The 27841-nt window shown below is 53.4% G+C and overlaps 2 protein-coding genes across 8 annotated transcripts; both read right to left on the minus strand.

Annotated features, from left to right (window-relative positions):
* Positions 1–54: 54 nt before the first annotated feature.
* Positions 55–3343, minus strand: NPAS4 (neuronal PAS domain protein 4). The gene is made up of 8 exons (XM_074864634.1): positions 3027–3343; positions 2276–2442; positions 2039–2175; positions 1747–1852; positions 1355–1601; positions 980–1089; positions 405–540; positions 55–328 (listed from the first exon to the last, which is right to left on the minus strand). The coding sequence occupies exons 1-8, from the start codon at positions 3125–3127 to the stop codon at positions 55–57; spliced, it is 1278 nt and encodes a 425-aa protein (XP_074720735.1). The 5' UTR covers positions 3128–3343.
* Positions 3344–5063: 1720 nt separating this feature from the next.
* KLHDC3 (kelch domain containing 3) lies at positions 5064–27732 on the minus strand. 7 transcript variants are annotated; one of them, XM_074864151.1, is made up of 12 exons: positions 22692–22906; positions 22110–22200; positions 20318–20553; positions 17664–17840; positions 15245–15360; positions 14389–14460; positions 13948–14161; positions 13585–13671; positions 12263–12371; positions 6412–6485; positions 5928–6006; positions 5064–5708 (listed from the first exon to the last, which is right to left on the minus strand). In XM_074864151.1, the coding sequence occupies exons 3-12, from the start codon at positions 20469–20471 to the stop codon at positions 5642–5644; spliced, it is 1149 nt and encodes a 382-aa protein (XP_074720252.1). In that variant the 5' UTR covers positions 20472–20553; positions 22110–22200; positions 22692–22906; the 3' UTR covers positions 5064–5641. The 7 variants fall into 7 exon arrangements, with proteins under 7 accessions (XP_074720252.1, XP_074720249.1, XP_074720248.1 ...); XM_074864148.1 differs by having other exon boundaries at positions 20318–21424; XM_074864147.1 differs by lacking the exons at positions 22110–22200; positions 22692–22906 and adding an exon at positions 27565–27721.
* Between the last annotated feature and the right edge of the window lie 109 nt (positions 27733–27841).

Here is a 27841-nt window from a genome sequence, read left to right on the forward strand (position 1 = left end):
GGGCGGCGCGCGCAGCGGCACCGGAAGGGGCGGGCGGGGCGGGTCAAGAGGCGTTTATTGGCGCGGGCGGGGCCCCGCCGCCTCCATCGCGCCGCCCAGCAGACGGGCCGGGGCGGCGGCGTCGTGCGGGCTGGGGTGGAGGGACCCGGGGCCGGGCCAGGGCCAGGGCCGGGGCGGGGCGGCGGGCGGCGAGAGGCTGTCGGCCAGGGCGCGGAGTTGGGCGGCCAGCAGGCTGAGCTCCCCTCCCGGCGGCGGCGGCACGGCGGCAGGGGCGGGCGGCGGCGCGGGGCGGTGCTGTCGGGCGCGCAGATAGGCCGCCTCCTCCTCCCTGCGGCAGAGACGGGGGTGAGGGGCGGCCGGGGGCCGCGGCCCGGCCCGGCCCGCCTCCCCGTTCGAGCCCTCACCTGAGGCAGTGGCTGGTGCAGGTGATGGCGCGGCCCCCGCCGTCCCGCCGCGCTGACACCCGGAGCCAGGCCCAGGCCCGGTCTCTGCGCAGCACACGCAGCACCGCCGTCCCTGCTGCGGCCCCGGCCCCCAGCGCTGCGGGCAAGGGGGCGCGTTAGCCAGCGGCTGGGCACGGCGGCCCTGTTTGCCAGGGCAGAGTGGCACGCTGCCTCCGGACCCCTCAGCTGCCCCGAGGGGGGCTGTAGCCAGGTTGCTGCTCCGGCCCCAGCGGGACAGCAGCCACAGGTGGTGGAGTCAGGGCTGTAACAGTCCTGCCCTCTCAAAATGGTGGGGCTCAGGCGGGCTTGTCCCTCCTCTCTGCACTGTGGCAAAGCAGAGTGCCCGCGTTCCCGAGCTTGGCATGTGTGACCTTATAGACAGCACGTGGGGTGTGAAACAGCTCTGTGCTTTGTCCCTTTTGGAGCAGGGAGCCACAGCAGGCAGGACTAAATTCACTTTGTTTCTGTTGTCCTGGCCAGCTGGGTTTGAGGTGTAGCCAGAGAAAGACATGCAAGTTCCCAGGCCTGACACTCACCCACGGCCCTGTGCTGGGCAGCTGCTAGGTCAGCGTCCTCAGGGTGCAGGAGGCCGTACCACGACTGACCGATCAGTTCCTCCCTGCGGTAGCCAAGGTGATAGGTGACGCTGGGGAAGACAAGGGGAGTGGGGGCTGAGTGCTTTGCAGGGTCTGCACTATGTCAGCAAGGAGCAGCATGATGGGGGAGAGAGCAAAATAACAGGGGTACAGAAACTCAAACGAGGGAGGGAAGAGGCTTGGGAAGTGTCTGGGAGAGTCTTGGTGCTTGCGCAGGGCCCAGCCTACATCCCACCCACAGGCTTGGTGAAGGGAAATGATCCTTGCTGCCCAAGATGGACAGCTGGGACTGTGGCATGAGCAGGCACCCCTCACCTCTCCGTGACATCAATAAACGTCATGTCTAGGACATGCGTGCTCTGGAATAGGTCGTCCTGGCAACCAGCATTGCTGTCTGTGGGCAACCATGTGACCGGCGTGCAGAGAGCCAGGAAGGCTGCGGTAGAGGGGGAGGCTGACCAGTGCAGGGCTGTGAAGTGCCCACACACTGCCATGGCCCGATTCCCCCCGTGCTGCAGCCGGAAGGCCTTGGACGTGCGCATCTCGCTGACAAACGTGACTTCTGCAGGGAAACAAATGGGCTGGAGAGGGTCAGGGGCTCCCTCACTCCACTCCCAGCAGAGCTGGCCCTGGCTCTCTGACCGCAGCCACAAAGGGCCAGAGCAGGGCGGCAGCATCTGTGAGATGCCAGCCGAGGGCTCCCTTACCCCTGCCAGGCTCCTCCTGGGCGAGGAGGAGCTTCTTTCGTGCATCCTCGCACGCTCGCCCATCAAGGATGTCAAAGACTGTGTCCCCCTGGGCGAGCAGCTCCACCTGATAAAGAAGGGGCTGCCGTGGTGGACCGTGCCTGCCCCAGTGGGCCGTGCACTGGCACCGCGAGCGTGCAGCCCGCTGCAGCCGCAGGCCAGCGTCTGCCAGGGCAACATTCCCTGCACACGATAAAGGCACTGGGACAGGTATGGGGACAGTGACGGCAAATACCCAGCGGGCAGGCCTTACCACGGAGAGGCCCAGGACCTGAACCACGTTCTCTGAGATGTAAACCAGCTTGCCGTTGGCCGAGAGCACAAGCAGAAACCCCGGCAGCAGGGAGAGCAGCTCTGTGCTGAGGGCCGGTCCCGCAGGAGAAGCCAAGTCTGCAGGGGGGAGCACAGGGTGAAGTGCTGTCTTGATGGGGTAGGAGCAGTGCCCCCCGCAGAGCCAAGCTATCGTGGGGTACAGCAGTGCCACGGGTACCTGGAGGGAACAGCTGAGCCCCCCGCAGCCAGAGGCACACCAGGGCCATGGTGTGGAGGTAGGAGAGCCGCTCCTTCTCATGCACAGAGATGGGCAGCAGGGAGCGCAGCGCCTGCAGCTCCAGGTTGATCTGGTCCCGGCGAGCCTTGGAGGCACTCTTGGTTGACCTGCAAAGCCAGCTGTCTGGGGAAGAGTGTCCAGGGAGGGAGGGGGACAGTATTCCCCCGCCTGCTGCTATGGGTAAGAATTGCAAGCTCGGGGACATGGAGTGGAGATGCTCTCCTAGAGGCTCAGCACCCACAGTAGCTGCCTCTCGGAGGGCAAACTTTTGGTGGCTGTTCCAGTGCGGTGGGCGCAGGCAGAGGTGCTCGCAGCTGCCCAGGGGCACACGCTGCTGGTGTGGCTGGTGCCCCTCTCGCTAGGGGCCAGGCTGGACAATGACCCGTGCTTTGGGGGGGGGGGGAGCCCAAGCGACACAACCTCCCCACCAAACCCAGTGAGGATGGAAACTGCATCCAGTGCCAGAATGTGAGCCCAGCCTATGGCATCTGCCTCTACTCTTCAACCACCCGAAATCCCTGCACCCCTCCAAATTACCGCACCTCCTCCCCACGTGGGCTGGCGGCCCTGCTGTCCCAGACTGGTGTTGCGCCCTTGCGAGGGCCATTGGGCGCTACGTGAGCTGGCCCGGGGTGCTCCCCAGCCAGGAGGCCATCACAGCCCCGTAGGTGGGGGGCGATAGGGAGCTCACCTGAACGGCTTCAAGGCGCCGGGTGCCTGCTTGCCCCTCCTAGGCAGGCAGCTCATCTCTGCCTGCAGCGGCCTGTGGCAGTGGCTGCAGAAGATGGTCATGATGCCGGCAGTGGGATGCCTGAAGCTGGCAGCGCTGCCTCCTTTGCTTCTGGCTGCGCCTGAACCTGCTGACCCTGCTGCTCCCAGCCTCCTTTTGTACCCTCCCGGGGTGCAGGGGCCAAGCTGCTCATGGAGAGAGTTACCTCTCCTGACGCAACTCCAAACAGCTCGGGGCTATTTTTAGAAGGCAGGCGGCTAAAAATAGCCTGTGCAGCCGGCTGCAATCTGAGAGGGGAAGCAATAAAAGGAAGCTAGGGTCTTTAAAGCAAACCTGGCTGCTCAGGAGGGGGTGATGATGAAGGTAGCAGGGGTCCCCCCGTGAGGCACACATCCCCCCGGCTCCAGGCCTGCAGTTGTTGCCAGCCCGGCGGAAGGCCCACGATGGGCTGAACGCCTGTGACTAGTCCACCTGCCCAGCAGCTGCCCTCCAGCATCACTGATGACTGCGCTGGGAGCTGAGAGAAGGAGCTGATATGACAAGAGAATTCACTGGGGACATCCAGACCAAGGTGGTGAGCTGTGTCCCATCCCTCGGTCTGCAGCAGGGTCCTGACAGAGGCAGGTCAGGGCCACAGCACCCCTGAACCTGAGGGAAACCTTGGAGGGGAGTGGGGTGTCTGTGACCCTCTCCCTGGTGAGCCCCTTCTTTTCTTACCAGAGAAGCTGCCTCCTCACCAAAGGTTTGCTCTCCTAGAGGCAGCTGGCATGGGGTGCTGAGCCTTTCTAGGGCCTTTTGTCTCCATTCAATGCCCCAGAGATTGCGATTCTCCCGAGGAGCCCCAGTGACAGCCGTTCATGGATAGAGCCTCTGTGCTCAGCACCATGCTGCCCAGCGCAGGGAGCCTGGGTGGTCTGTGGGTGTTTCCTGGTGCCTGGCACCCTACAAGAAGTGCTTCAGTCCCGGGGAAGGGGATGCCGTGGCAAAAAAACTCCACCATTTCATGGCACAGCTTGAGAGAGAGCCTGTGGCTGAGGCAGCGGGTTGAGCAGGGGAGCTGGAGCTGCTGGACAACGCGTGGGAGATGCCCACCCAGCCCTTGAAGGTAACCTGCAGGTGTCAAGGGCCACAAAGAGGGAGCCCCAGCTGGGGGTGCTCTCCCTGAGCCAGATGTGCTGTCAGCACACCCTGACTCTCTTCAGGCCCCAGCCCTGCCATGGGTGCTCACCATCCACCACAGTGAGGTGCTGCCAGTATTTGAAGAACAAACTCTTGTCACAATTGTGGTGCCTTCTGTTCTCTTGCCACGGGGTTTGCGCTGCTCTCGTGCCACTCCAGGCTGCTCCGCTGTACCCACATCAGCCACCTCTGGCAGGCTGAGGAGCCCAGGCACCTCTACAACCTCGTGCTGCTGGATGAGCATCACTTGACCCTGACTACGTGCCAGCCCTCAGGGCAGCGGAGATAGCCCAAGCCCTCTGCCACCCGTTCCCAGCACGCAGCCACCACTATCTCTTGGCTGCCTCGTGACTTTACATCCCAGGGAAACACCCTGAGCGCTTCCCTAGCTTTCCCTGCGTTAGCTCTGCTACAGTTGCCACTGGAGCCCCTCTTCACATTAGACACCTCACCTCCATGGGAAGGGGCTCAGGCACAGCCCTCTGTGCCACCCGGGAAGGCTGCCCCAGGCATCCCTCCACCTCCCTCCCTGGAGCAAGGAGCTGTGGGGCACCCACCTTCTGGAGACAGTGCAGCCTGGGAGACATGCACCATCTTCTTCTCTGCCCTCTCACAGGGCAGCACAGCTCCGGGCAGGAGGCATGCATGTCAGGGCAGTGCTGCTGTGGGGGGCCCAGCTCCCCTTCTCCCACCCCAGCCAGGTGTGGGGCCGCCCACTGGAGGCCAGCAGCTGCAGGGGGAAGCACCTGGTTCAGTCTCGCCCCTCCCACACCTTCTCTCCCCCGAGTTCACTTGCTAGGACACACAGAGCAGCAGAAACCATGTCTGCCTCAGCATTTATAAAACTCCCCCCCTAGTTGCTGTTTTACAATGGGAGTCGGGTAGAGTGTCCAGCCGGGCCCAGGCCCCCACATCAGGCTCAGCTTGGGGCTGGGGCCTGCGCTCCAGTGCTAGGAAGCTAGTCAGCGCTGGAGGGTGCAGGCATGGAGGTCCCTCAAGGCAGCGCAGGAACAAGTTCATAGCCCAAGGCCAACCCCAGGGCCACGGCTGGTGGTAGGAGTTGATTCAGGCCCTCGCCAAGTGGCCAGGGACCAGGCCAGCACAGCTGCAGCTCCACAGGCAAGAGGAAGGAAGGCAGGAGACACTAGAGCCATCAACAAGGAGGGGGGTTCACAGTTGTGCTGCTGGGGCGAGTTGATTTCTTCCCTGGAAGCCTGCTCTGCCTGCATACTCAGGCTGTCCAAAACATGACAAAGGCAGAGGGAGGCCTGGCTAGGGCAAGACAAACTGAGCTCACATGTTCCTTGCTTGAAAGGGCGAAAAACTCATGCAGGCAGTGGAGCAAGAGGTCAGTGTGTGGAGGGGTGAGAGCAAGGTGGTGGAGGGATGAGCCGGCGTCAGCCTTGGGAGGAGACGATGGGGCGGCTGATGGTGCTGTTTGTTGTCATGGCTGAGAGCTCCCATCTGTAACACACCGATGGGGAACACTGAGAAAAAGCACAGACACAGTGCACAGGGCTGGAGCAGCTCCGCTGCACATCAGCCTCAGCTGTGGTCTCCAACCCCGCCTGCCCCGAAGCTGCACAGTGCCAAGGAGGGACCCAGGCAGCCCTCAGCCAGGGCTGGAGCACCCCAAGGACAGGGAGCACCCATGAGGTGACCTCCCAGCAAGGCACGCAGTACCTGATGTCATGGGGAAGGCAGGACTGGTCCAGGCTGTACTGAATCACTGCTAGCTTACACAGCGTCTTTAGACTGGGGCCTGCGGAAAGAGGGCAGTTAGCCAGAGTGGTCCTCGTCGGGACACTATGGGGGGGTCCAGGCATCGTGCAGTCAGTGCCACAGGAAACAGGGCAGAGCATCCCAGGCCATCTCTCTGAGGGACAAGGCAAGGGTGCACACCAGTGACAGGCTGGAGCGGTTTTCTGTGCTCCCACAAGAAATCTGTGCGAAGGAGTGCATGAAGAGCCATGAGCCCAGCTCAGGTCTGCAAGCATCTCTGGCTGGTCTGCCTTAAGCCACGTACACCAGCCAGAGATGCTGGTGCCTGGCTCCAAGAGGCAGGCACCTGGAGCCAGGTGAGACACGTACAGTGCTCCACAGCAGGGCCTGCTCACAGGGCACCCTAGGGTGAGAGGTGCAAGCTGGGCAGGGAGTGCTCACGTACTGAAGTCAAGGATGTAGAGATCCGAGTGATCCATCAGGTCGAATTCATCACCCATTCCCTCCTCCGGAGATGGGCTGCAGAAGCCAAACAAAGTGTGTCAGTCAGTGTCAGAACACTTGTACACCAGTTATGTCCCTTGGGTTCCCCAAGGGCTGAGCAAGTCCAGGACTGTTCCTGGCCTGCTTGCCCCATGCAGGGGCCCTCTGATCCCTTCCTGTCCCTCTGCTTCCCCCAGCAGCTCCCAAAGCCATCACTCTCCCAGCTCCTCACAGAGTAGGCAGAGCTGCACAGAGCCAGAGGGCAGAAAGACACACCATCTCCTCTGCAAGCCACAGCAGGGAATGGGGAAGCTGCTGCCTCCTCACGAACGACCACAATGACTTGCTGTGAGCCTCCCCCTCACCTCACGTGCCTCTGTTACTTTGCTGCACCTCCAAACACAGGTCCCAGTCTGCAGGGAACATCCCTTTTCCCTTCTTGTACCTTGACCAGCCTCTGGCTGGTTTCACACTCCTCCTTCCCTAGGTACGTCCCAAACTGCTCTCCAACAACTCAGCAACCCTGGGGCCTCCCCCAGAACTGTGGCACCCACCCTCAGGGCGTGAGGAGGGTGCTGGCAAACAGCTGCCTCCAGACCTTAGGCTTGTTTCAGGGCTTTATTGGCTCAGCAATTTCAGTGAATCTGACCCTCTAAAGAGCTCCACTCAGAGGAGCAAAGCTGAGCCCTGGGACGAGGCTTAGAATGACTCTGAGCAGGCTGGAGAAGGTATGTTACAGCAGCTCCCGAAGGCAGGCAGGCATGCTCACACAAGCATCTGTCTCACTCTTTGCGTGATAGACAGGCCCCAAGGGCTGCTCCACAGCAGGCATGTATCCCTGCTGTATCATGGAAGGCTGCGCTAGTAACACGTTAGGAAACACACACTGTCCAAACTGCCTGGGCAGGCAGGGGTCAGCCCATCCCTACATGGCCCCAAGCACCACGTGCAGCATCATGACAGCCCACACCATGGCTTTTTACAGACCTCAGGCCAGCTTCACCTCATGGCCAAGGGGAGACACGCAATGGGAAGTACAAGGATTTGGGAGAACGTGACACAGGACAGGCATCTGATCTAAGACACCAAACAACGGCATAGTGCAAAGTCCAAAAAGCTGTGCTGGTGTCCCTAGTGAGGTAGGTGAGATAACCTGGAGAGCCAGGAGGACTTTTTGCAAGGCTCTCTAGTTGCACTGCAGGGCCACCAATCATGGGAGCCATGACCTATCTCCAGAGATGGTGGCACACTCAGCAAGTAGCTAGTAGCCATCGAAATTTTCTGCAACCTGGAGAAGCAACAAAAGGAGCCATATGCTGCAGGCAACACTGCTGTGCTCTCCCTGCTGCACGAAACATCTGCAGACTGCCATACACCACATGTTACTCATGAGTCATGCCGTGGAAACCTGTGAGCTAGATTCTCTTGTCCGTAAGCTCTCAGGAGTGCTGATGATGTTGGGGACAGGGGCAGCATGCACTGTGCCACACTGCCCCATCACTGCAGTTGGCTGGAGTGGGATAAGCCAAGCTGCTTTCTCTGAGGACAATATGGGAGGTGCTTTGCAGAAGTTCGGCTTTTTCTACAGAGGAGCAAAGGCAGCAGCAGAGAATAAGCACCTGAAGCAGTTGTTGAGGCCTTCACCTGGCTTAGTGGCAGGTCTTTCCTTCTTTGGCTGCAACCACTGTATGTATCTGCTGCATTAGCACAAACTCTCTGGCAAAAGCTTACAGGTTAGCAGCCTGCAGCCAGGAAAACATCCTATTTTATTAGCTTGCGTTCCTCTGACTAGGCCAGCAGCTAGACTACTTTTGCATTCTGCTGCATGAGCTGAAGTTGTGTGTCAAGCACAACAGCACAAGGTTTGAAACAGATTCTGCCCAGCCACATGCTGTTCATTGTTCCAGTTCTCACATGGCTAAGATCTACTGCAATTATTTTGGCATGGCCATTGAGATGTTGTAAGAGAAATGCAGAGAAAACAGTTAGCGGAGCAAGCATTTCTCAGTCTGACTCAGGAACCACTGTGGGCTCCAGCCACAGCTCCTTGGTTGTGCCAAAATGGGGACAGCATTTCAGAAAACTGTAACTGAGCATGGTCAGGCACTGATCAGCGCAGCCGTCATTTTACACCAATCCCAATTTGCTGATACTCCCATCTGACATTGGTCCTGGAATGCTAGTGAGGAGCTGTGACTTCAGGCATTTCTAGGGAACAGACGGCCTCACCTATGGTTTCCTGCCTCTGTGTTCTTGATGGAACAGCCAAAGCACCTGAGAGACTGTGTAAGGGACTGTGTCGGCTGTTTTGTCTCGGCATTGCTGTTGTGCCATTACCATCTCCTGAGACATGGGGTGGTGTAAAACTGTCAGACTGTGTCAACTGCCTGTTTTGACACTGCACCACTGCCTAAACTGGGCCTCAACGTTCCATTGCTGTGAAGAAGTACACCCTGAAATATTCCCGAAAAAACAGTGTCTGCCCAAAGAGGGAGCAACTACATCTTTCATAACATCTACCAAGCTGCGCTTGTGTGCAGGGCCGGGGGAAGAAGTTGGGACGAGGAGGATGGGCGGAGACTAAAGGCATCGCTGGCCGACCCCCTGCTCCCCGGTACGGCCACCGTGGGCACCTGGGCATGCGTGCATGGAGGAACACGGGGCAGCGAGTATGATAATGAGCTCCGTGGAAATGGGCGGACTGATTGTGGGGACTGGGATGATAAGAGGACTGTGTACTCTTCTCTCGGGGGATCCCCCATCACCTGCTGGGATTCCCCCATCACCTGCACTGAGACCGAACCAACAGGACGCCGCTGGATTTGTGGTGGTGGTAACTGAACTTGCTGCATCTCTTCCGTTTGCTTGCTTAGCTGTTCTGACCTTTCCTGCTTCCCTCTGTCCTATCGCTATTACCTTTTTTTACAGGAATAAAGTTTGAAAGGTTGTACAGCATTTGACCTCCTTTGTGTCTTAATCTCACTCTTGGGACCATATTGAAACGTCCCCTGGCATTGGATCGGGACAGACTAGTCACTACATCCCCTGGCACAGACAGACCAGCCTATGCTGGAACAGCAGTGCCAGAGGAAAGCACCCCTACGGCTGATGGTTGTTTGGAGAATCTGAAAGAAAGGAAAGGTATTTTAAGTCCTGTCTCAGTTTGTGACAAGGCAATTTAGCATGTCCTCACTGTTTGGTTGGGACATCATGTGGTGACTTCTCACCCCAGTGTCACTTGCTTCCCCACTTAGCTTCACATCTCACAGGACATGAGACAGTACCTCCCCCGCCAGGTTCCCACAGCCCCAGCACAAACCGCGGGACACACCTCACTGCTGGCAGAGAAGACCTGATGCTGAGGGGTCCCATCTGCCCAGATATAGGCAAGAGGCCCTTTAATTCCACCCCTGTGTACTTACCACACCACAATCTAATCTCACATCCACGTCACAGGAAACCCTAGACCATCCCTTATCTTTCAAAGGAAAGCTAGCAGGCACCATGTCTGTGGTTTTAATCACCAAACTGCAAGCAGCTAGGGAAAGCCTCAGACAGCAGAAAGCTGTCTCAGAAAGCACCCCTTTCCCAGCCAGAGCCCAGCCAAACTGCTTGCTCCAGCTGCACAGCAACTTGGCATGCTGGCGAATGCTCTTGGGCCCTGCACCAAGCACCCCGTGAGACCCCCTAGTCCCTCACCAGACCAGGCATTTCTAAGCCTTGTCAGGGAAAACACAGCCTCAAGCCAGATGTGGATCAGCATCTGTTCAGCTAAACTGTTTTATAGCATTCCCTCTCCCCCTTGTTCCACAGGGATGGTCTCTGCATGCTGAAGTGCTGGTGGGTTTGGGAAGAAACCAGACCAGGGCCACAACTGTGACACAGCCAACAGGAACACTGACCTTAGTGCTACGTGACTTCCTGGTCACTTAAATGGGACACAAGTGACAGGATTATTGCTGGCCACAGTGAGAGACCACAGCTGGGGCAAAAGGACCAGGCTCTGGGCAGGACTAAAAAAGAAACTAGCATTTGGATGCCACAGGAGCAGGCACCCTGCAGAAGTGCCTCTTGAACAGTCTACAGTGTACATGAATCCTGTAAGGGAAGGCAGGACACAAATGGGTTTTGCCTGCCCGTCCCCCTTGCTGCTGACTAGCAAGCTGAGCCTGCCGTCTCATCCTCCAAGGAGCCCTGACGGATCCCCCGCGCTGTGTGCTTCCCCTCCCCCTTCCCCGCAGGGGAGCACAGGTCAGGAGGCAGACCACAGGGAATTCTCCATTACAACGACTTCCTGGAAAACTTCTTATCTCGACAGGCAGCTCCAGAATACACCTGATAACCCTTACAGGAAGCGGCACAGTCCCCACCCCCATCTCCCCCTTCCACAGCCTGCAAGACCCTTCCTCCAGTCCAAGCAGGCTGCATTCCTGGCTGCCAGCAGTTCTTCTTCTACCCCAAACTAGTACTGATGAACTGACCTGCACTGGGGTTGAGCCTGGACTAAGGAACAAATTGAATACTGAAGTCATTTGGTGGAGAAGACAAGGCGCTGCTGCATTGCCTGGCAGATGTGGACCAGACTCCAAAAAGCTGGTGTCAAATTTGTTATGGTTTGCTAGCATTTCCTAGGAGTGCCTAGGTTTAACATCAGAGTTCAGTTGCTGCTGTAACACAAATCCACACCGTAACATCTGAGAGCGTCCAAAATTGCCATCAAGCCCTACCAAGCCTTCTACCATACACAGCAGCACCCAATATCTGTTAAGGAGACTGGATAAACTCAGCACTTCTGCATACCTCACCTGCACTAAGCACTCCCTCACACCCACACAGACATTCTACAACTAAGTACACTCCCCCAGCACTCCTGGGGCCCGAAGGCCCTTCATTCCACCACACACTGGTCAGCCACCAGCAGAATCTGCCCTGCCTTGTCCTTTGCCCCCAACTGTCTTCAGAAGTATCCCCAAAAAGCCACCGCCAGGATCCCAGAGAAAGCCCCATAGCTTTCCAAACCATGTGGAGGGCTGAAAGCATTTCAGATGTCTCTCCAAGGTAGATGCTGGCAAACAGGCCTGTGCTCCAGAGCTGCAATTTGTCATTCCAGACAGCATAGAGTGTGTCCTGGTGATGGGCCACTTCCTTTCTTTTAGCAGCTGTTAAGGCTCTTGGCCACATCCAGCTGCCCTGCACCCTGACAGTATAACTTCCAGTGTTTGACAGCTAAATCCTAAACACCAGGTCCCTTTTGTGAATGGAAAAACACTGGCACAGAAGGGAATGTTGCCTTGTCATGTGTATGGGCTCCTCAAACAGCTCCCAGCTGAGCTGACATCCCACTGCAGCTTGTCAGACACCACACTTGCCAATGAAAGAAAGAAACTCTGGTGGGAGATGCAAGGCAGCATGTAGGGGAGGATAAGCCAGTCTAAGGGCTGCTACAGCACAGCACACTAGGATACTTGTTCTTCTGATGGCAGGGTCTTCTCCCCACTTCCCACCATCTCTTTCACAGAAAGTTTGACCACTGCACAACCCCTCCTGAACAGCATGGTACATGCTTCTGCCTCTACTTGTACAAGGTGGCTTGTCACCAGGTGCTTTACAAGCTTACATGATATCTTCAGTTTCCCCCTTGGCCTTCTTCCAGAGGAGCTCTGATCTACATGATTTCTTACACTTGTAAGGTAGATGGACAGTTGCCATGTGCCTCTGAAGTGCATCTGACTACAGCATGGGGCAGAGAACAGAGGGACACTGTGCTGAAGGGAATGTCAAACCCCCTCACAGAGCCACCCCACACAACTTACCTGGTGCCTCCAAAGAGAATTATTTTGTCCCCCACTCTGCAGCAGCACTGCCGGCGTCGAGGACATGGGCCCTTCCCCTTGGGCTCAATCTTCCTCCAAGAAAGAGATACTAAGGGGCAAAAAAAAGCACGTCAGCTTGTCACAAGAGCCTGGCCAAGACCCGGGTATAAGCAGGTTGTGGATTTAAACAGATCACAGCAAAACCGGAGGCCCACTGCCCCACAGACACCAACCAGTCAACATCCACTCTCCCTGTTGACCTGTTCTCGCTAGTGACAAAAAGATGCACTTCTACGAGGTTGTTACCAAAGCATCGCTTAGATGCCAGGCACAGTCCTGGAGCTCTGCCTACTAGACGGGAGCTGCAGGTCGAGGCCTTTCACTTGCAAAGCCTGAGCCCCAGGACCACAGCAGCAGGTCGGACATCACAGGGAGCTGTACAGCGCAGAGCTCCAGGAGCAGGCAGGCAGGCAGGCTCCTTTCTCCAGCACTCTGCTGCCGTCCATATCTGGAGGGAGACCCAGGAACTAGCTCCATCTCCTGGCAGCCACTGTGAATGCAGAGCACCCCGCAGGGTGGAGGCTGCTGGGACAGCTTGGTTGTAGGAGGGGATCGTGGGGAACTGAACCAAGGGGAGAAATCAGCAGCCTTTGTCCTTGCTGCTCTCTGTGGCAAGAATGCTAGGGAGGGATTAATCACTAACGCACAGCACTGAAACCTTCAGGAGCTCTCACACTACCTCATAGATCAGCTTGGGGGAGCAGCAAGTTGCCTGCTCTCAGGTAACTTTACTATGCAAAGCCATTAGCAAACAAAATCAGTCCAATGGACTGTGAAAAGGGCCTGAGGACCCCCAAACGGCTCACAATTGACTGATATTCGGGATACACGCTGAAAAGCCACCCCTTCTGCTGCACAGTTTGATTTGGTACCAAAAGAGTGTGGTATGGTGATCCTACAGCTCAACTTGAGCTGTTTCCCCAGCTACAGCCTCTCGCTCTCCTAACCCCATTGCTTCCCCATATCTTCTTTTCTGCTAACACTTCTGCATATTTAAGAACAAGACAAAGTTTTGCCAATCACCCTTTGATTAGCTGTGCCTTTCAGGAATACTTCCTTTTCCACTTTCTAACTGAGATTTGGAGACAGTCTGAAGAGGAACAGGGGTCCCAAGCACGGTAGCAAGTTCCTGTCAGTGTTGTCAGAAGAGCCATTTCCCCCCAAAAGCAGGCTTCTAGCCCTTGGAGAGTACACTCATCTGAGCACTCACACACTTGAGGGCCTTGAGCACTATCACTGCAACAAGTTAAAAGCATAAATACCTGGATTGAATTTCCAGAGGTCATGGAAGTGTCTGTTCAGGCGTGCGTTGTAGCCACCAAATACATAGAGCTCCCCATTGTAGCTGACTGTGGGGAGTAAGCATAGATATCAGTGTGCCACTCAAGGGAGAGCCCAGCAGGTCCCAGCCCAGCAAAGCGGCACTGGTTATCCACCTTTGTTTACACCACCTTCACGTGCAGGGCTACGCACAAGGCTTTTTGGTGGGCAGCAGCTTTCCACAGAAGCCAGGTTCTGCACACCCCTTGCTAACCCACATCTCCACCCAGCGGACCAGACATCCCTTCTGAGGCAGGCAGGAATTCCCTTCTACTGTTCTCCTCTCTCAGCACACCCACACTCACATGCTGAATGGCTCCGCCGGCCTTCAGGGAGCACTGGAGTTGGAGGGGAGTCCAGCCAGGAGTTTGTTTCTGTATCAAATACTTTAATGCGGTTACAGTAGATCTCATTGTTGGAGTGAAGTGGCCCAAAACGATCAGCTCTGCCACCAAATACGTACATCTTTGTTCCAATTATGGTAGCTGAATGGAAGTCCCTCCAGCGAGCTGGCGTACCCTGCAAGGACAGAGGAAAACAGAACAAGAGAAAAAAATGCAGATTACCCAGGGAGAAGACTCATCTTGATGGAGAAATTGGGGTGGCTGCTTTCTCCTGGAGAACCTCCCCTCCCGCAGATCCCAGCCAAACCAGACAGAAACTGAGACACAAGTGTGGGCAGCTACCCCAGAGCATAGCAGATACAGGACTTCCTCCGCAAACCAGAGTGAAACGCAGGCACTGACCTTGGCAGAGATTAAGGTCCACATCATGTTTGTGGTGTCCAATTTATGGATATCGTTTGAAAAGCAGTCAGCCTGGAAGACAGCAGGGCAGCCTGGTCACAAAGAGACTGAGAAGTCTGGTCGCATCTGGCCCCAGGAAAGATGCTGTCCTACAGACCTGGAGCATCCTTTTGGAGTCAGTACTTCCTAAGAGACATGGTGCTTGTTCCAAAACATCAGGGTAGGCAGCACACTTATCACTTAACAATAGAGAGGCAAAGCTCACTTTTCCTTAAAGGTGTCCTGTCTCTCTCCTGCAGCTTTCCATTTACTTGGTGCTCAGCTCCTCCCCCCGAGGCTGTCCTGCACACAATATGTACACTCACAGCAGAACCCTGCCTCCACTCCATGCAGTGACAGAAGAAAGGGGCACTAACAGGACACTCAAACTGGCTTTGCTGAGGCCACCTGATGAGAGGTAGAGGTTAAGATCACTTCTCGGAAGCTCAACATTCAGAAGCAAATACACTTGGGGTTCTGAGGATCCCACAAAACTCACCTGCAGCTACCTGCCTAGAAGAGCCTGCATTCACACGAACAGCACAGACTCCTGCTCCTCCAGGCAGGGGAGCAGCAAGACAGCTACAGGCTTGTTCAGTCTTGGTTAAAAACAAGCCACATTTGAAATGCTGCTGCTGCTATCAAGATCATGGACAATGAGCATAACCTGCTGATAATGCCATAACTTTGCCGAGTTACAAAATGAAAGCAACTATGGATACAAATATGCCCCTGTATCCTGCCTCTACCAATGTCCTGGGTAGAAACACCCTCTTTCTCAAGGGGTCTCGAAATAACAGTTACAGAGACTACTCACCAGCTGTTCGTAGCCTCCGAAGATAAACATGCTTTTTGCCAGGACACAAGCTGAGTGCCCATCTCTCGCTCCTGGGACCATTCCAGACACCCTTGGTGTGAACCACTTGTGCGTGTCTGAAACAAAATAGGAGGCAACGCTAAGAAAATATAGTAGATGTTGGGGTGGGATAGCTCTTTACTACTGTTCTTCATTTCGAAGACAGAAATCCTTCTCTCACACACAGCACCTGCTTCTCCAGAGAGGCTGCAAGCTTCTTCAGGCAAGGCTACTTGCCTGAGCCTCCACAGAGGGGCACAGTGACAGAGGTCTCAGCTCCAGGGCACAGCCCAACCTGAGAAACAGCTCACGTTTTAAGTGTGAGTAGTACAGCTCTGCTTGAGCAATGTTATTTTAATTGAATCTCTCACAAAGCCTGCTTGTGAGTCACTTATCAACTTCGCATTTACAGTTTCAATTACAATGAAACAATGATGCTGAGCGGATCAACTGACCTGAGGGCGTGGAGATGCTGACTGCGACTGAGCAAAACCAGCTCTCAAATCCAGGCAGAAGTCACTTAACCACAAGCTCGCCATGTCAACAGAGCTACTGTGAACATCCCCACCTCTGCAGTGCAGCTCTCCCTATCTTATCTGCTACTCTTGTTACATTCTCATCTCCTCTTCAAGGGGAGCCCTTCTCACTCTCCACCCTTCATGATTCCCTTCACACTGCTCCCTGTGAGCCTGCATCAGCCAGATTTAGCCCCTTAGCCCACATGCTCCAGGGGTTGGCTTGATTTAGGGGAGGACTTTAAATCCAGCAAGAGCTGTTCTCCATGCCAGGGCAACATGAAGCCAAGCCAGCGACTCACTGCCAAGCAGAAACAGGCACCTGTCCCAAAAGCCCAGAGAGGCACAGATAAGCCTCAAGGCAGCAGGAGACATTCCTCCCACCCTCCCAAACTCCTCTGAGCTGCCAAAAGCAGTGCTTATTTCAGGAAGCAGTAACATTGGAAGCAAAGCAACATTCTTCACAAGGATAACTTCTCTGAACTTGGCCCACAGCCACAACTATCCACCTAGGCTCCAGCTGGAACCACACAAAGGGTCTTGCAAGGTCAACAGAATCCCTGGGCAGCCTCTAGTAAGAAAGCTGCAGTGGCTGTCGAGTTCCTTTCCTTTATGGGGCTGCTTCCAAGCCCAGTCACGCAATAGCAGCAAGAGCTCACCCAAGCGCAACACATCAAATTAGAGATGGAAAAGACCTCAACTTGTGTCTGCTCAGCACCCCAGGGGACAAAAGTGCACTCAGCCAGGACTTTATCCAGCTTGATGTGACTCCTACAGTGGAACTTACACCACAGGCACGGGACTGTGACTGCCAGCCTCACTTTCCAGGATTGGCAGGGGACAGGCACAGTGTGTACAGACAGCTGCAGGGGATTCAGACCAGGACTGAAGTCTGGCCTTTCTGTTAATTTTCACTTAATGCTAAAGTGCTGGATTTGGCAGGGAGAGCAGGGAGCTCCTACTACAAGGCCTCTGCGTAGGCAGGGGTTTACTGGTGGCTTCCTAGCTGCATGTGTCGGAGGAAGGGGGAAACCCTGTGCCTAGAGAGCAGCTCCAAGCTATGAAACGTTCCTGGTGAAGAAGGGAACCCATGACCAAGCACCAGAGCAAGTAGTTTCCTTGCAAGTCCAGCAAGCCAGTTACTGCTCAGTATTTAGATGGCCTCCAGAATCCAGATGTACTCTGACACTCATCTCCACCCAGTTCCTGATTGTGTCTGTTCTCCCTGCTAACCTTGTGTTACTAATAGGAATTCCTTATGATTACAGGTTCTCCTTCTCCTCCAGCAGCACTATGGAGAAGCCAATCGAAAGGCTCAAGGAGTTTATCTTTTGGGTTCATCTAACTTGATTCATGACTTCCCTTATTTTGCTATCCTGTCTCTGACTACTTCTGTGTTTTATTCCTCGCTCTCCTTCATGCTTTCAGAAAGAAAGACCACTCTGGAGAGGAACCACAATCCTTGAGACCTCTAGCCCCTTCTCGCTGCAACCTTCAGCCACAGTTAAGGAATAATAATACATCACACAGAGAGAATGCCTCAGCTGTAGTTACTATCAGAGAGAGCACACAAAGCTGACAGAAAAATTAAAATCAGTTTGACTATTAGGCAAGCTCAGTAATCTCTGTTCAAAGGCTTTTACAGAGAGTCAAGGGTGCAGACACACTGGCCACCCTGCTTCCCTTCTAAACCTGCTGAAACAGCCAGCAACACCAATTCCCCAGACTGCACCATTTCCTCCAGACTGTCACTTTGCAGAGAGACTGAGGGTCAGGAAAACAAGTTGTGGAGCACTGCGGTGGGACAGAGAAAAGGTCTCACCAAGAGCAGTTGTGACAAGGAAGAGTGAAAAGCTGAAACTTACTGACATCAAAGGCATAGAGCACATTGCAGGCTCCCTCAGTGTCGTTGCGACCACCCCATATGTAGACGGTGTCATCTATGAGCACTGCTGAGTGCCCATATCTCATGTAGGGCACCTCTCTCACATGGTCTTGGCTGTTTGTCCACACTGGAGGCAGCTTGATCCAGCGCAGAGACACTGAAAGCACAAGTTTGAGCCCATGTCAAATGCTAAACAACCCGTTACACGTGCTCACAGGTCACAACCCATCCTGCACAACACTTCCGCCCCTGCTATGACAAGGTACAGAAACAGTCTAGTAACAAGACAAAGCTGTGTCTGACCCTGAGTAGTAGCTAGTTAAGGAACATGGAAGCAGTTTTCCACAGGTCCCTGTCACAATTGAGATTAGAGGAATCCCTGGAGAACCAGAGGACTCTGGACAGAAATAGGCTCCTGTTATGGTTTAAGCCCAGAGGGCAACTCTGCTCACCACACAGGAGCTCAAAGTTCCCCGGCTCCAAGTCAGACCCTCCTCTGGCCAAGGCCAAGCCACACACACAGACCCAACACAGCTCCATTCTGCATCAACTACACTGAAGAGGTTTCTACTCTGGCTCATCCTAGACTGTGAGTGAAGGTATAGCACACACACAAAAAAAAAAAAAAAGAAAAAGGGAAAGGAAAGGAAAAAGTACAGAGGTGATAATGAAAGCAGACACTACTTTGGGCTAGTGACATTTTGGAAGAGACTCAAAGCTACAAGAATGGGCAGCATGGCAATAATTCACTGCAGCAACATGCAAGGGAACAACACCTGAAGGCATCATTTGGACTTGCAGTAGTGCAGCTTAAGTAAAGAAACACAGCACCTTTGTAGGAACGGGGTTTGTTTGCTTTTGTTTTGTTTTTTAAGCTTTAGATGAGACAGCTGTCTGTCTCCTTTACGTCCAATCCATATCCGAGTTCTCCCTGCTAACCTTGTGTTACTAATAGGAGTTGCTTGTGATTACAGGGTCTCCTTCTCAGCAGCCTGTATGCCATGTTCAGCAGTAGCCAGAGCAGCCAACAGTTTTAATGACAGTGCAAGAGTCACGGCACATGTTACATGGCCATTACACAACAGCACCCAGACACCCTCCCTCTACCACACATACAGCCTCCAGTTTTGTTTTCAACACGGATATAACACAAAACATCGCAGAAAACACTCTGCAGTTCCCCTGAAGTACTAACATAGGGAAAGAGTCAGGCATTCTAAAAGGTGAGCATCTATCCCAGAGGCAGATAGGGCACTGAGGAAGCACAGCCAATGCTAAAGTCAAGCTAGATGGGATGTTTCCTACATAAAACACAGTCTTCCTCTTTGGAAGATTGGAAGAGATTATTCAAAATCTGGTATCTCGGCTTCAGCACTGGAACCTGGCAATGCTAACTGAGCAAGGACTTGGGAAGCCAGTGTCACCTCCCACATGGTCGCTGCAGCATCATGACACTTTAATATTTGGGAGTGGTAAGAAGGGAAGACAATTCAAGAGCATTCTTTTGGGCATGGTAATTATGCTTCCACCATAAGAGTAGTGCTCTACTGGCACATTTTACAAGCTACAACATTTAACTCTCTTGAGCGTGAGAGCCCAGTCTCTCTGGAGAGAGATTAATGTCTTTGTTCCCAGGATCCTGAGCTACGCTCCCCTCTACACTGTGAGCAGGTCACCTTGGCAGCCCTGTGTAACCAATGCCTTTACCCACTACTGCACAAGCCAGTCTCCTCCACAGTCAGATTTAGAGGAGTGAATTCACTGCATGTTACAGACAAACTAGTTTGATCTACATGCCATGTGCGTGTTAGGAGAGCATTCAGCATGCTGTCCAATCTGCAAAACTGGTCATTGGTTCTATGCTCGTCTCTGTTCAGCTGGACCCCGCCAAGCATCTGTGCAATTTTTCAACCACCTGCCTAATTACAGGAAATACTTCATGGACCAGCTCAGAAACCTCTTCAATTCAAAGAGCACTGAATCAAGAAGTATAGCCTCTCCCAGCACAGTCATGGCTCCAGCTCAGCTTCCTGACAGATACTGGCTACCCTACACAAATAGCTCCAGCTCCAGATGCTTTTCTAAGCCACATTGTGAATCTACGTGATTGCTGCTGCCAAAATGGGAAGACCTCTATCCTAGACACGTGGCCCTACTGACTTCATCATGCTGGCAGCGGTTGTCAGCTGTCCCCACAGGGAAAGAGCTCAGGAGTCTAAACCTGGAGACTTAAGTGAGTGCACTGGCTCCCATCCCACCCTACCCCTTCCATGCTAGGGGCAGCTGAGCATGGGCACCCTGCAAACTGGATGGGGGGCCTGAGCCAGCTAAACATCGCTTCTTTGCACCTAGTTGAGCCAATGTTCACAGAGAACAAGGACAAAACAAGCCATTGGCTATGTGGTTACTTCTAGTGAGCCCTTATCCTAGCAGTCTGCTGAACTACAGCCCCTCTGTGCCCTCCCCTTGAAGCTGAAAATACAGGGCTGCACAAGAGAAGAGGCTCCCATCTACACCAATAACTTTTGGAAATTAGAGTCAGACAGAGTGTAATATGTTAAGCAGTAGTGGGAAAGAGAACTAATAGCCAAGCCCAGCAAGCCACTCCTTCGCGCACCACAAGGACACATTTACCTGCATTAAAAACATGGACGTCAATCTGCCGCAGAGTCTCATAGTCTTCTCCAGAACAATATCCACCAAAGGAATAGACCTTGTGCCCGACGGCCACAGCCGCGTGGTTCACCCTTCGCGGCCCACCTTCCAAGTGCACTGCCCACCGTAGCATTCCTCCCCGCAAGCCAGACAGTCTTCAGGGCCCCCAGTGCCACAGCCGCATGCTTCCTGGGCCACCACGATGTCACCTGGCTCTGTAACAGAGACAGAATGCTAAAATAACACAATTCATCTCGCAGGTCTTCCTATCTTCCTTGAATGCCAACTACAAAGGTCACATTGCTGTGTCCTCGCTCATCTGCCTTTCAGCTGGGAAGGGTTTTACTCTCCCCTTGGGAAGGAGACACAAGGCAGGTACTGTAACATGAGCAAAGCTCAGAAGAGCAAGCAGAGATGCCCTCGCGTACAAAAAAACCTCACAGTGGCTGTACAGGCAGCCCAAGCCAGGCACCTTTGGTGAAGGCAGCAGAGTGCTGCGTGCCCAGCCGTGTCTCAGTCATGTACACGCCAGAACAATTTGTCCACGTGAATGAAAACGCATAGCGAGAGCCAATTGTGAAGGTGAAAAGGATAGAGCCAGAGGGAAGAGAGCGTGCTCTTTGGATCAGTCATGAGAAACAGCAGAGGAAAATACTTTAAAAAAAACACCCAGCAAAAACCGCAAAGTACCACCCCCATATAAAGCAACCGACCTCCCAGTGCAGGGGTGGACTACAACACTAGCATTTGGACTCATTGATTTGAGCACTAGGGTCCAGCTTAATTAAACATGAGAGAACAGAAACCCCCTAGTTTGGGGAGAAAGCTATTTGCTAATGATCAGAACAAGGCCTCTTTCTCCTACAGCAAATTCAGACATAATTATGAATATTTTGTAACGTCATATCTCAGTTAAGAAACTGATATGCTTCACGCTTCAAACAGATGGCTAGATCAGCTCTTGGAGAAGTCATCACAGCTGATTTTTGCAGAGATTCTCTTTTGGATCTAAGGATCTGGAGCACAGTCCTGCCCTGGTGCTTCTGAAAAAGCAGGTCAGTTCAATTCTTTAACAGTTTTCCCCTGCTGAAAAACAGCCATTAGAAGAGACATCAGTGTTTCAGACAGCCTAAAGAAAATTCTTTTTTATTGCTTGGTTCTAGCTTCTTGGAAGACACAGTCAGTGCGCTCCCACCCCACACCAAGTTTTAGCATTTGCAGAATGCAAAGAAATTTGTGGATGCCTTAGAACGAGGACTAAAATTCCTACACATTTTCTCTGTTCCTTTTCTTTTTGGAAAGTAGTGATTTTTCACAAGGAGAACTTTCCTCCTGTTTAAAGCTTCTGAAGTAGCTGGAGAGCAGCAAGAAGTGGCAGCGCCATGCTGCTCCACTCCAATTGGCCTCCCCGGCCCCTGAGCCAAGTGGAACCACTGCTCACAACTTGGCACCTGTATGGCCCATCAGCAGCCTGATCACAGCCCACCTGGCCCACCCGCACACTCCCATTTTATCCCCACCTGGGGCAAGAATCAGAGATGCTACCCAACAGGGAGCTCCTGGCATGGAGCAGGCTTCCAGCTCCAGTCATGCATACTACATACAGCATTCAGAAAACAGTTGCCTCATTGCAGAACTCCTAAATCTCAGCAAAATTTGAGTAATTTCTTCTTAAAGTTACTTCTTTTTGAGTTGTTCCCAAAACAGAGACTGGCAGCCACAGCAACAGGACACGTGCAAAGGCCGAACAGAGAGCATCCTGCAGTCTTACTTGTAACAGATGAGCGCAGACCAGGAAGTCCCTCCTGTGAAGCCACTTCTTCCTGCAGCAACCACTGTAACCTAAATTGCAGTCAGCAACCCTGAAAGTCACATTAAGCTTTTCTTCAGCAGAGCTGCTCCAGAAGGGCCCAGGAACAGCCCCCCCCTGCTACAGGCCACATCTGGGACCACCCCAAATTCAGATCTAGCAAGTTTAGGGGTTTTTTTTAAATTACTATTAAATTACTAAATTACTATTACTATTTTTAATTTTTTTTTTTTTTTTTAAGCCAGGCAGCAGCTCTTGTGTAAGTCCTCCGCAAAGCTACAGAAAAGATGAGTTTCCATGGAGACCACCAAAGTCACCTTTCAGGCTATTTTGAAGGCTTCACATATCTAAATGTGTTTCCTGCCTCAGTCATGAGTTATCACTGAAAAATCTAACCAATATTTTCCTCAAAATCACTTCTTGGTTAAGTGATTCTGTAAGAGACTCCTCATGGAGCTTAACTGGACTTTATCACCAATGTCAATATTTTCAACACTCTTCAGACTGAGCCTGATCCTGAAAGATTAAGAGGATGAATCTTACTTCCAAGTTCTCCACTTGTTCCTCCTGCGGTGGAGGATCACAGCAGCCTGGCATGGCAGGCAGATGTGGTACCGAGTCGCTTGCCTCTTTTGCTAAAAAGGCTGGGAAAATTCTTCTTCACCCTCAGGAGTTCAGTCGAGCTGTGTGCTGAGGAACACGCTGCTGCCAGAGCAGGACGCTGGTCCTTTGACTCCAACAGGAGCTGGCTACCCTGCCTGAACAGTTTCATAATTAAGATTAGTCACAGGAACAAAGGAAATGTAGACAGCACATCCCAAGAAGTTTATCTGGTCAACTGAGAGCCAGCAGCTCAAGGCCCAGCTGGTTACACTGTAGGAAACGCTATTGATGTTGCAATGTTGTTCCCTACAATTACAATTACTGGGAAAGGTTTTTCCAGAGATCAGTCCTTCCCAGGAGGCAGGCCCGGGGAAGTGGTGGAAACGATGGGGTTGAAGTTGGTTGCACTTTGCCTTGGCTTGGGATGGGGATACCCCTTCAGAGCAAACACAAGGCTTAGCCAGCACAGCCTCTTGCTGCCGCTTGTCAGACCCGGGCACGCAGAAACACTCGTTAGCTTTATGAAAAGAAAACAACCAGAAGCATGAAGCAATCCTTACAGGTTCCTACATTAAAAGGCAAAGGAAAACACAGGATTTAACAAGCTGCCAGAGCTTTTCCAAATCTGAGTGCTCTTCTCTACACTGTAATAAAATCATCCAGACAGACTCCATCTTTGTCTTCTGTCCCTGGCCACAACCCTACCCTGAAACTGTCACAAAATCTTCCCGCCTTCACCAAGCACTTGTTCTCCCCTTTTTGGCCACACACAGGTCCACCCCCTTCTCCTCCCTGCACAGCCCCGTCTCCCAAGGACCCCCCACTCCTCCTCATGCTGTGTCCAGCTCCAGCCTCCCTCCTCTCCTGCCTTTTTATGAAACTGTTCCTTTAGAGCAGTCTTCTGTCTCAAAATCAATTTTCCTCCTGCAGTTCCCCTCTCTGCAAATATGAGTTAAACATATTTTTTGAGGAAAAAGTTATTTCCTGTCCTACAACTATGCACAGTTATGTTCCATCTCAGGTTTTGATTTCCAATGATAATTTATATGATATAAATGAGGACATAAACACACCACTTTCCAAACTCATTCCTATGAGGACTTCTTACTTAATAGGAGGCATTAATACACTTGACATTAAGCAGTGTGTCTTAGACTTCTTTAAAGATTACACAGGGCACAGCCGGGGGAAGAAGGGAACAGCAAAACTGGTATGAAACAATTTACTAACAATTTTCCCCATTTGTACAATATTAAGCTATGCAAAATACATTCTGTGATTTCTCATTTAGGACACCAGCAACAGGGATGTAGGCTATAAAACACAGAAATATTGGTAAGACAGAGGCAAAATGCACGAGGGAAGTGGGAGGGCACTGGCTGCAGGAGGCAGTGCATGTCCCAGCTCAAGGAAAAACAGGTGCTTTTTCACTCTGCACCTCAAACCGAAGGGACAGTTAGCAACACTAACATTCATCACAGATCAGAGGAAGGGCTTTCACACCACAAGAAAACTAAGCTTGAATTGTTTAAGTCACAGAAGCTACTGCTACTGCCAAAAGCCAGCTGGGTAAGAGGTGGGTTGCCTTCTACATGGATTTGTGTAGACTCTGAGCTAAGCGTATGTCCCTTTTCTGGATCCTGCTGAGCCACTCCTCTCCTCCTCAGAGCTGCACCTCTTTTAGAGCAGCCTCCACAGTTCATCTGCGCCCTCTGCAGAAGCTGATTGAAGGTCTGAGGAATCTTCTTTGACGAATTCAGCATGTCCAGCTGGAATCGTTCCCCAACGCCCCTAGGAACTATGACTCTATACTTATAGGGAGATCAAAAAGTTCCATCAAAACAAGCACAAGTTTCTTATACAGAGAGAAGAGATTTTCTAGATGAAACAAAACCAAAGAAACTGCATTCCCACATGCTCTGTTAGCCTGGCATACGCTTGCTTACCTTAGATCAGGAAGCTCTGGCTGCCTCTCTTCCCCAGTCTCAGCTGGGAGAAGCGACACACTGAACACCCTGACCATGCGCACACACTTGGGGTCTCCTTCACAGAAAGGCACATGCGCTTCTGTTCAAGCCACTGCTTGCTTTCACTGATGCACGTGTCAGCTCCCCACTTCACCTCTCCAAAAAACTAAAGATCTTTTAATTTCATTTTGCATTCACACAGGCAGCAATCATGCAATCTTCACAACTCGCCATTTCCCTGGTCTGGCATAATCTATCCAGAGTTAGTCAAGCACAGAGAATGCTGAGAAATTTGGGTTGAAACCCTGTTAGGTCCTGTCATTAATTGCAGAAATAAGAATGTTTCTAAAAATCAGGTTACACTTCACCTGCTGTTGAAGCTCACGATGCTGGAAATTAAGTGAGCACAACAATGAGTTGTTCCTGTGCCACTAAGCACAGGGAGACTAAAATTAAAAAGCGCTCAGAATAACCTGCTGTGGTCGCACAGAAATGCCTGAAGCTCTCCTCTGACTGCGCACAGCACCACAAGCCCAGGTACACACCTCCAGAGTAAGTGGTGCAACAGGAGCTGTGGGGTGACCTCAGACTGGCTCTGTCGCTGCAGTCAGGCGTGACACCTGGCCACAGGTGGAAGCTCACAAGTCTGTTAGCAGAGAAACAGCTACGGACATCCTTCAACACCTCCCTCGTTCTTTGTCAGCACTGACATCCAGCAAAGGCAGCCTACCAATTCACCTGAGGCATTTCACTGCTAAGCATGAGAATAACCAGATTTTAAGTCAGGTCTGCAATCTTCGAATACAGCACCTATAGACAACACTCACAAACCTTGGTCTGTGCTGTTGTCTGAAGATGCACATAATGCCTGAAACAACCTTCATCTTACCCAGCTTACACCTAACAAGAGTCTACCAGCACAGCATACAGCCATCTGAGATCACCAGAAAAATCACTCAATAATTTCTTACTAGCACACCCTCCAAAACTGTTGCGGTGACTTGAGCAAAGCAGCATAGATGACAAAAAAAAGAAAAAAAAAAAGAGTAATCATGGTTTTTAGTCACATTTTTCAGCCGTTTGTTCTATTTGCTTTAGACTTTCAACCCCTGCAATTAACTATGAAAACATTTCATTTGAGATAGAAAGCTACTGACCATCTCCAAGTATAGCAGCCAGACAATAATCTTAGAACAAAAATATATATCCTCAGACTCACTTCTTTGTGCAAAGAGAGTTCACTGGGCTGCCTCATTCCTCTGTGCACGCAGAAAGAAACCCAGACCCATTTCTGAAAGCTGCTCAGAGTAGCCTTGCTGCAGTCAATCCCCACAGCAAGGGGGAGAAACCCAGCAGAAAGTATCCCAGATTTTCTCTGTCACCCCCAGAATTACAGCACCCCCCCCCTAAGCAGAGCAGCCTACTGTCCCTGCAAAGTCACTCCAGAGAGCAAATCCTACCGTATGGCTGCCTCAGTCCCGTCTCCCAAAAGATGCCAGCCACAAGGTTTAGTAACACTTAAAATAGTCCAGCCGGCTCACAGCAGCCCATATAGATAGTTCTATTTCAAGCACATCCAACTTACTGTTAGAGATAGCATGAGAACAACCCACTTTCTTCACTCATGCTTGACATTTATTTGATGCTTTGACTATTTATGTTAAGGCAGTGTGAAATTGCAAGCGTAGACATTCAAGCTGTGAGCTTGGACACTCGCAGTGCAATTCCAGCACCAGTAAACTAGACAGTGCTAGAACAGCCCCTGAGCTTGTTAACCGAGACTGATCTGGAAGCTCGTGTTAGTCACAGGAACCACAGATCACACTGCCTAGGCAGAAATATTATTCCAGTGTACCTCCCTGCAGACAGAGCACCGCCTCCTTACTTTTGCCCAGATATTTTGCCCACCACTGACTTACTTTTACCCAGACATTATTTTGCCCACCACTGACTTACTTTTGCCCAAAGCCCAGCTAAGAGTCTGCATGTACTGAGCTGACTTCTCCCCTTCCTCACCTTGCCTCCCACACCCCACTGCCGCTTCTCCACAGAGCGCACCTAGGACTGGGAGATATTCCTTGATCCCCTCACCCCCGCCAGGAATTTGTCTTGGCCTCTGCCTACCATCAAGCTGTTCCATTCACGCCAAGGGCAGCCCTTGGGAGGGAGCAGGCTCGGGAAAGCCGAGGTGACAGCTAGCGTGGCGTTTCTTGCTTTCAGCAAAGCCGCGCCATTTTCTTCCTCCACACCTGCTGTCACACCGACATCGGGACCCTCCGAGCACAGCTCCCAGCTGGGCTCAGAGGGCGGCCAGGCTCGGCCAGGGCTGGCTCGGTGCGCTCGCCGGGGTCAGCCCTTGCTCTGTCTTGGCGCACGGGGCCAGGAAGGGCCCGGCGCAGAAGCCCAAGCCCGCCAGCCGGGCCAAGTGTGGGTGGAAGCCTCAAGGGGCTGAAATCGCCCGAGGCCGCGGGGATGGCGAGAGAAGGCCCGGCGGCGGTTACAGCAGGGCGAGGAGCAGCTGCGGGGCAGCCCCGCCCCGGCAGGGACTCGCCAGACCCCGGGGGAGGAGGCTGTGGCCGCCCCCGACACTGGTCCCTCAAGGCCGCCCCGCGCCTCCAACCGCTGCCCCGCGGCCGAGGGCAACCGGGGAGGGCGGCGGCCCCGCGCCCCCCGGGCCCGGCCCTCAGAGAAGGGCTCGGCGGTAGCTCCAGCCCCGCCGCCCGCCGCGGCCGGCCCCTGGCATCGGCACGGCTCCGCCAGCTCTCCGCGAGGGCGGCGTAGGCGCCCCGCTCCGCCCCGGCGGCCGGTCCCTCTCAGCCCGTTCCCTCTCAGCCCCAGCCCCGTACCTGGCCACGGGAAGGCGGTCCGGCAGCCCCCCTCGGGCGGCAGCGCCCGCCGCTCCCTGGGACCTGTAGTCCGGGGCCGCCCCGCCGCGCGCGGGACCGCGGACGCCCTCCCCCACCGGGGCGGTCCGGCCCCGCGGAGCCCCTCCGAGGGGCTCGGGCCCAGACACCCCTTGGGGGTGGCGCCTGCCGGGCCGGGCCGTACCCGACCTCCTGCTCCCGCCGCGCCGGCCCCGCGGCCGGGCACGATATGGCGGCGCTTGGAGAGGCCGGGGGCGGC

This window comes from Strix uralensis, chromosome 3 (genome assembly GCF_047716275.1).
Source record: "Strix uralensis isolate ZFMK-TIS-50842 chromosome 3, bStrUra1, whole genome shotgun sequence".
Taxonomy (NCBI): domain Eukaryota; kingdom Metazoa; phylum Chordata; class Aves; order Strigiformes; family Strigidae; genus Strix; species Strix uralensis.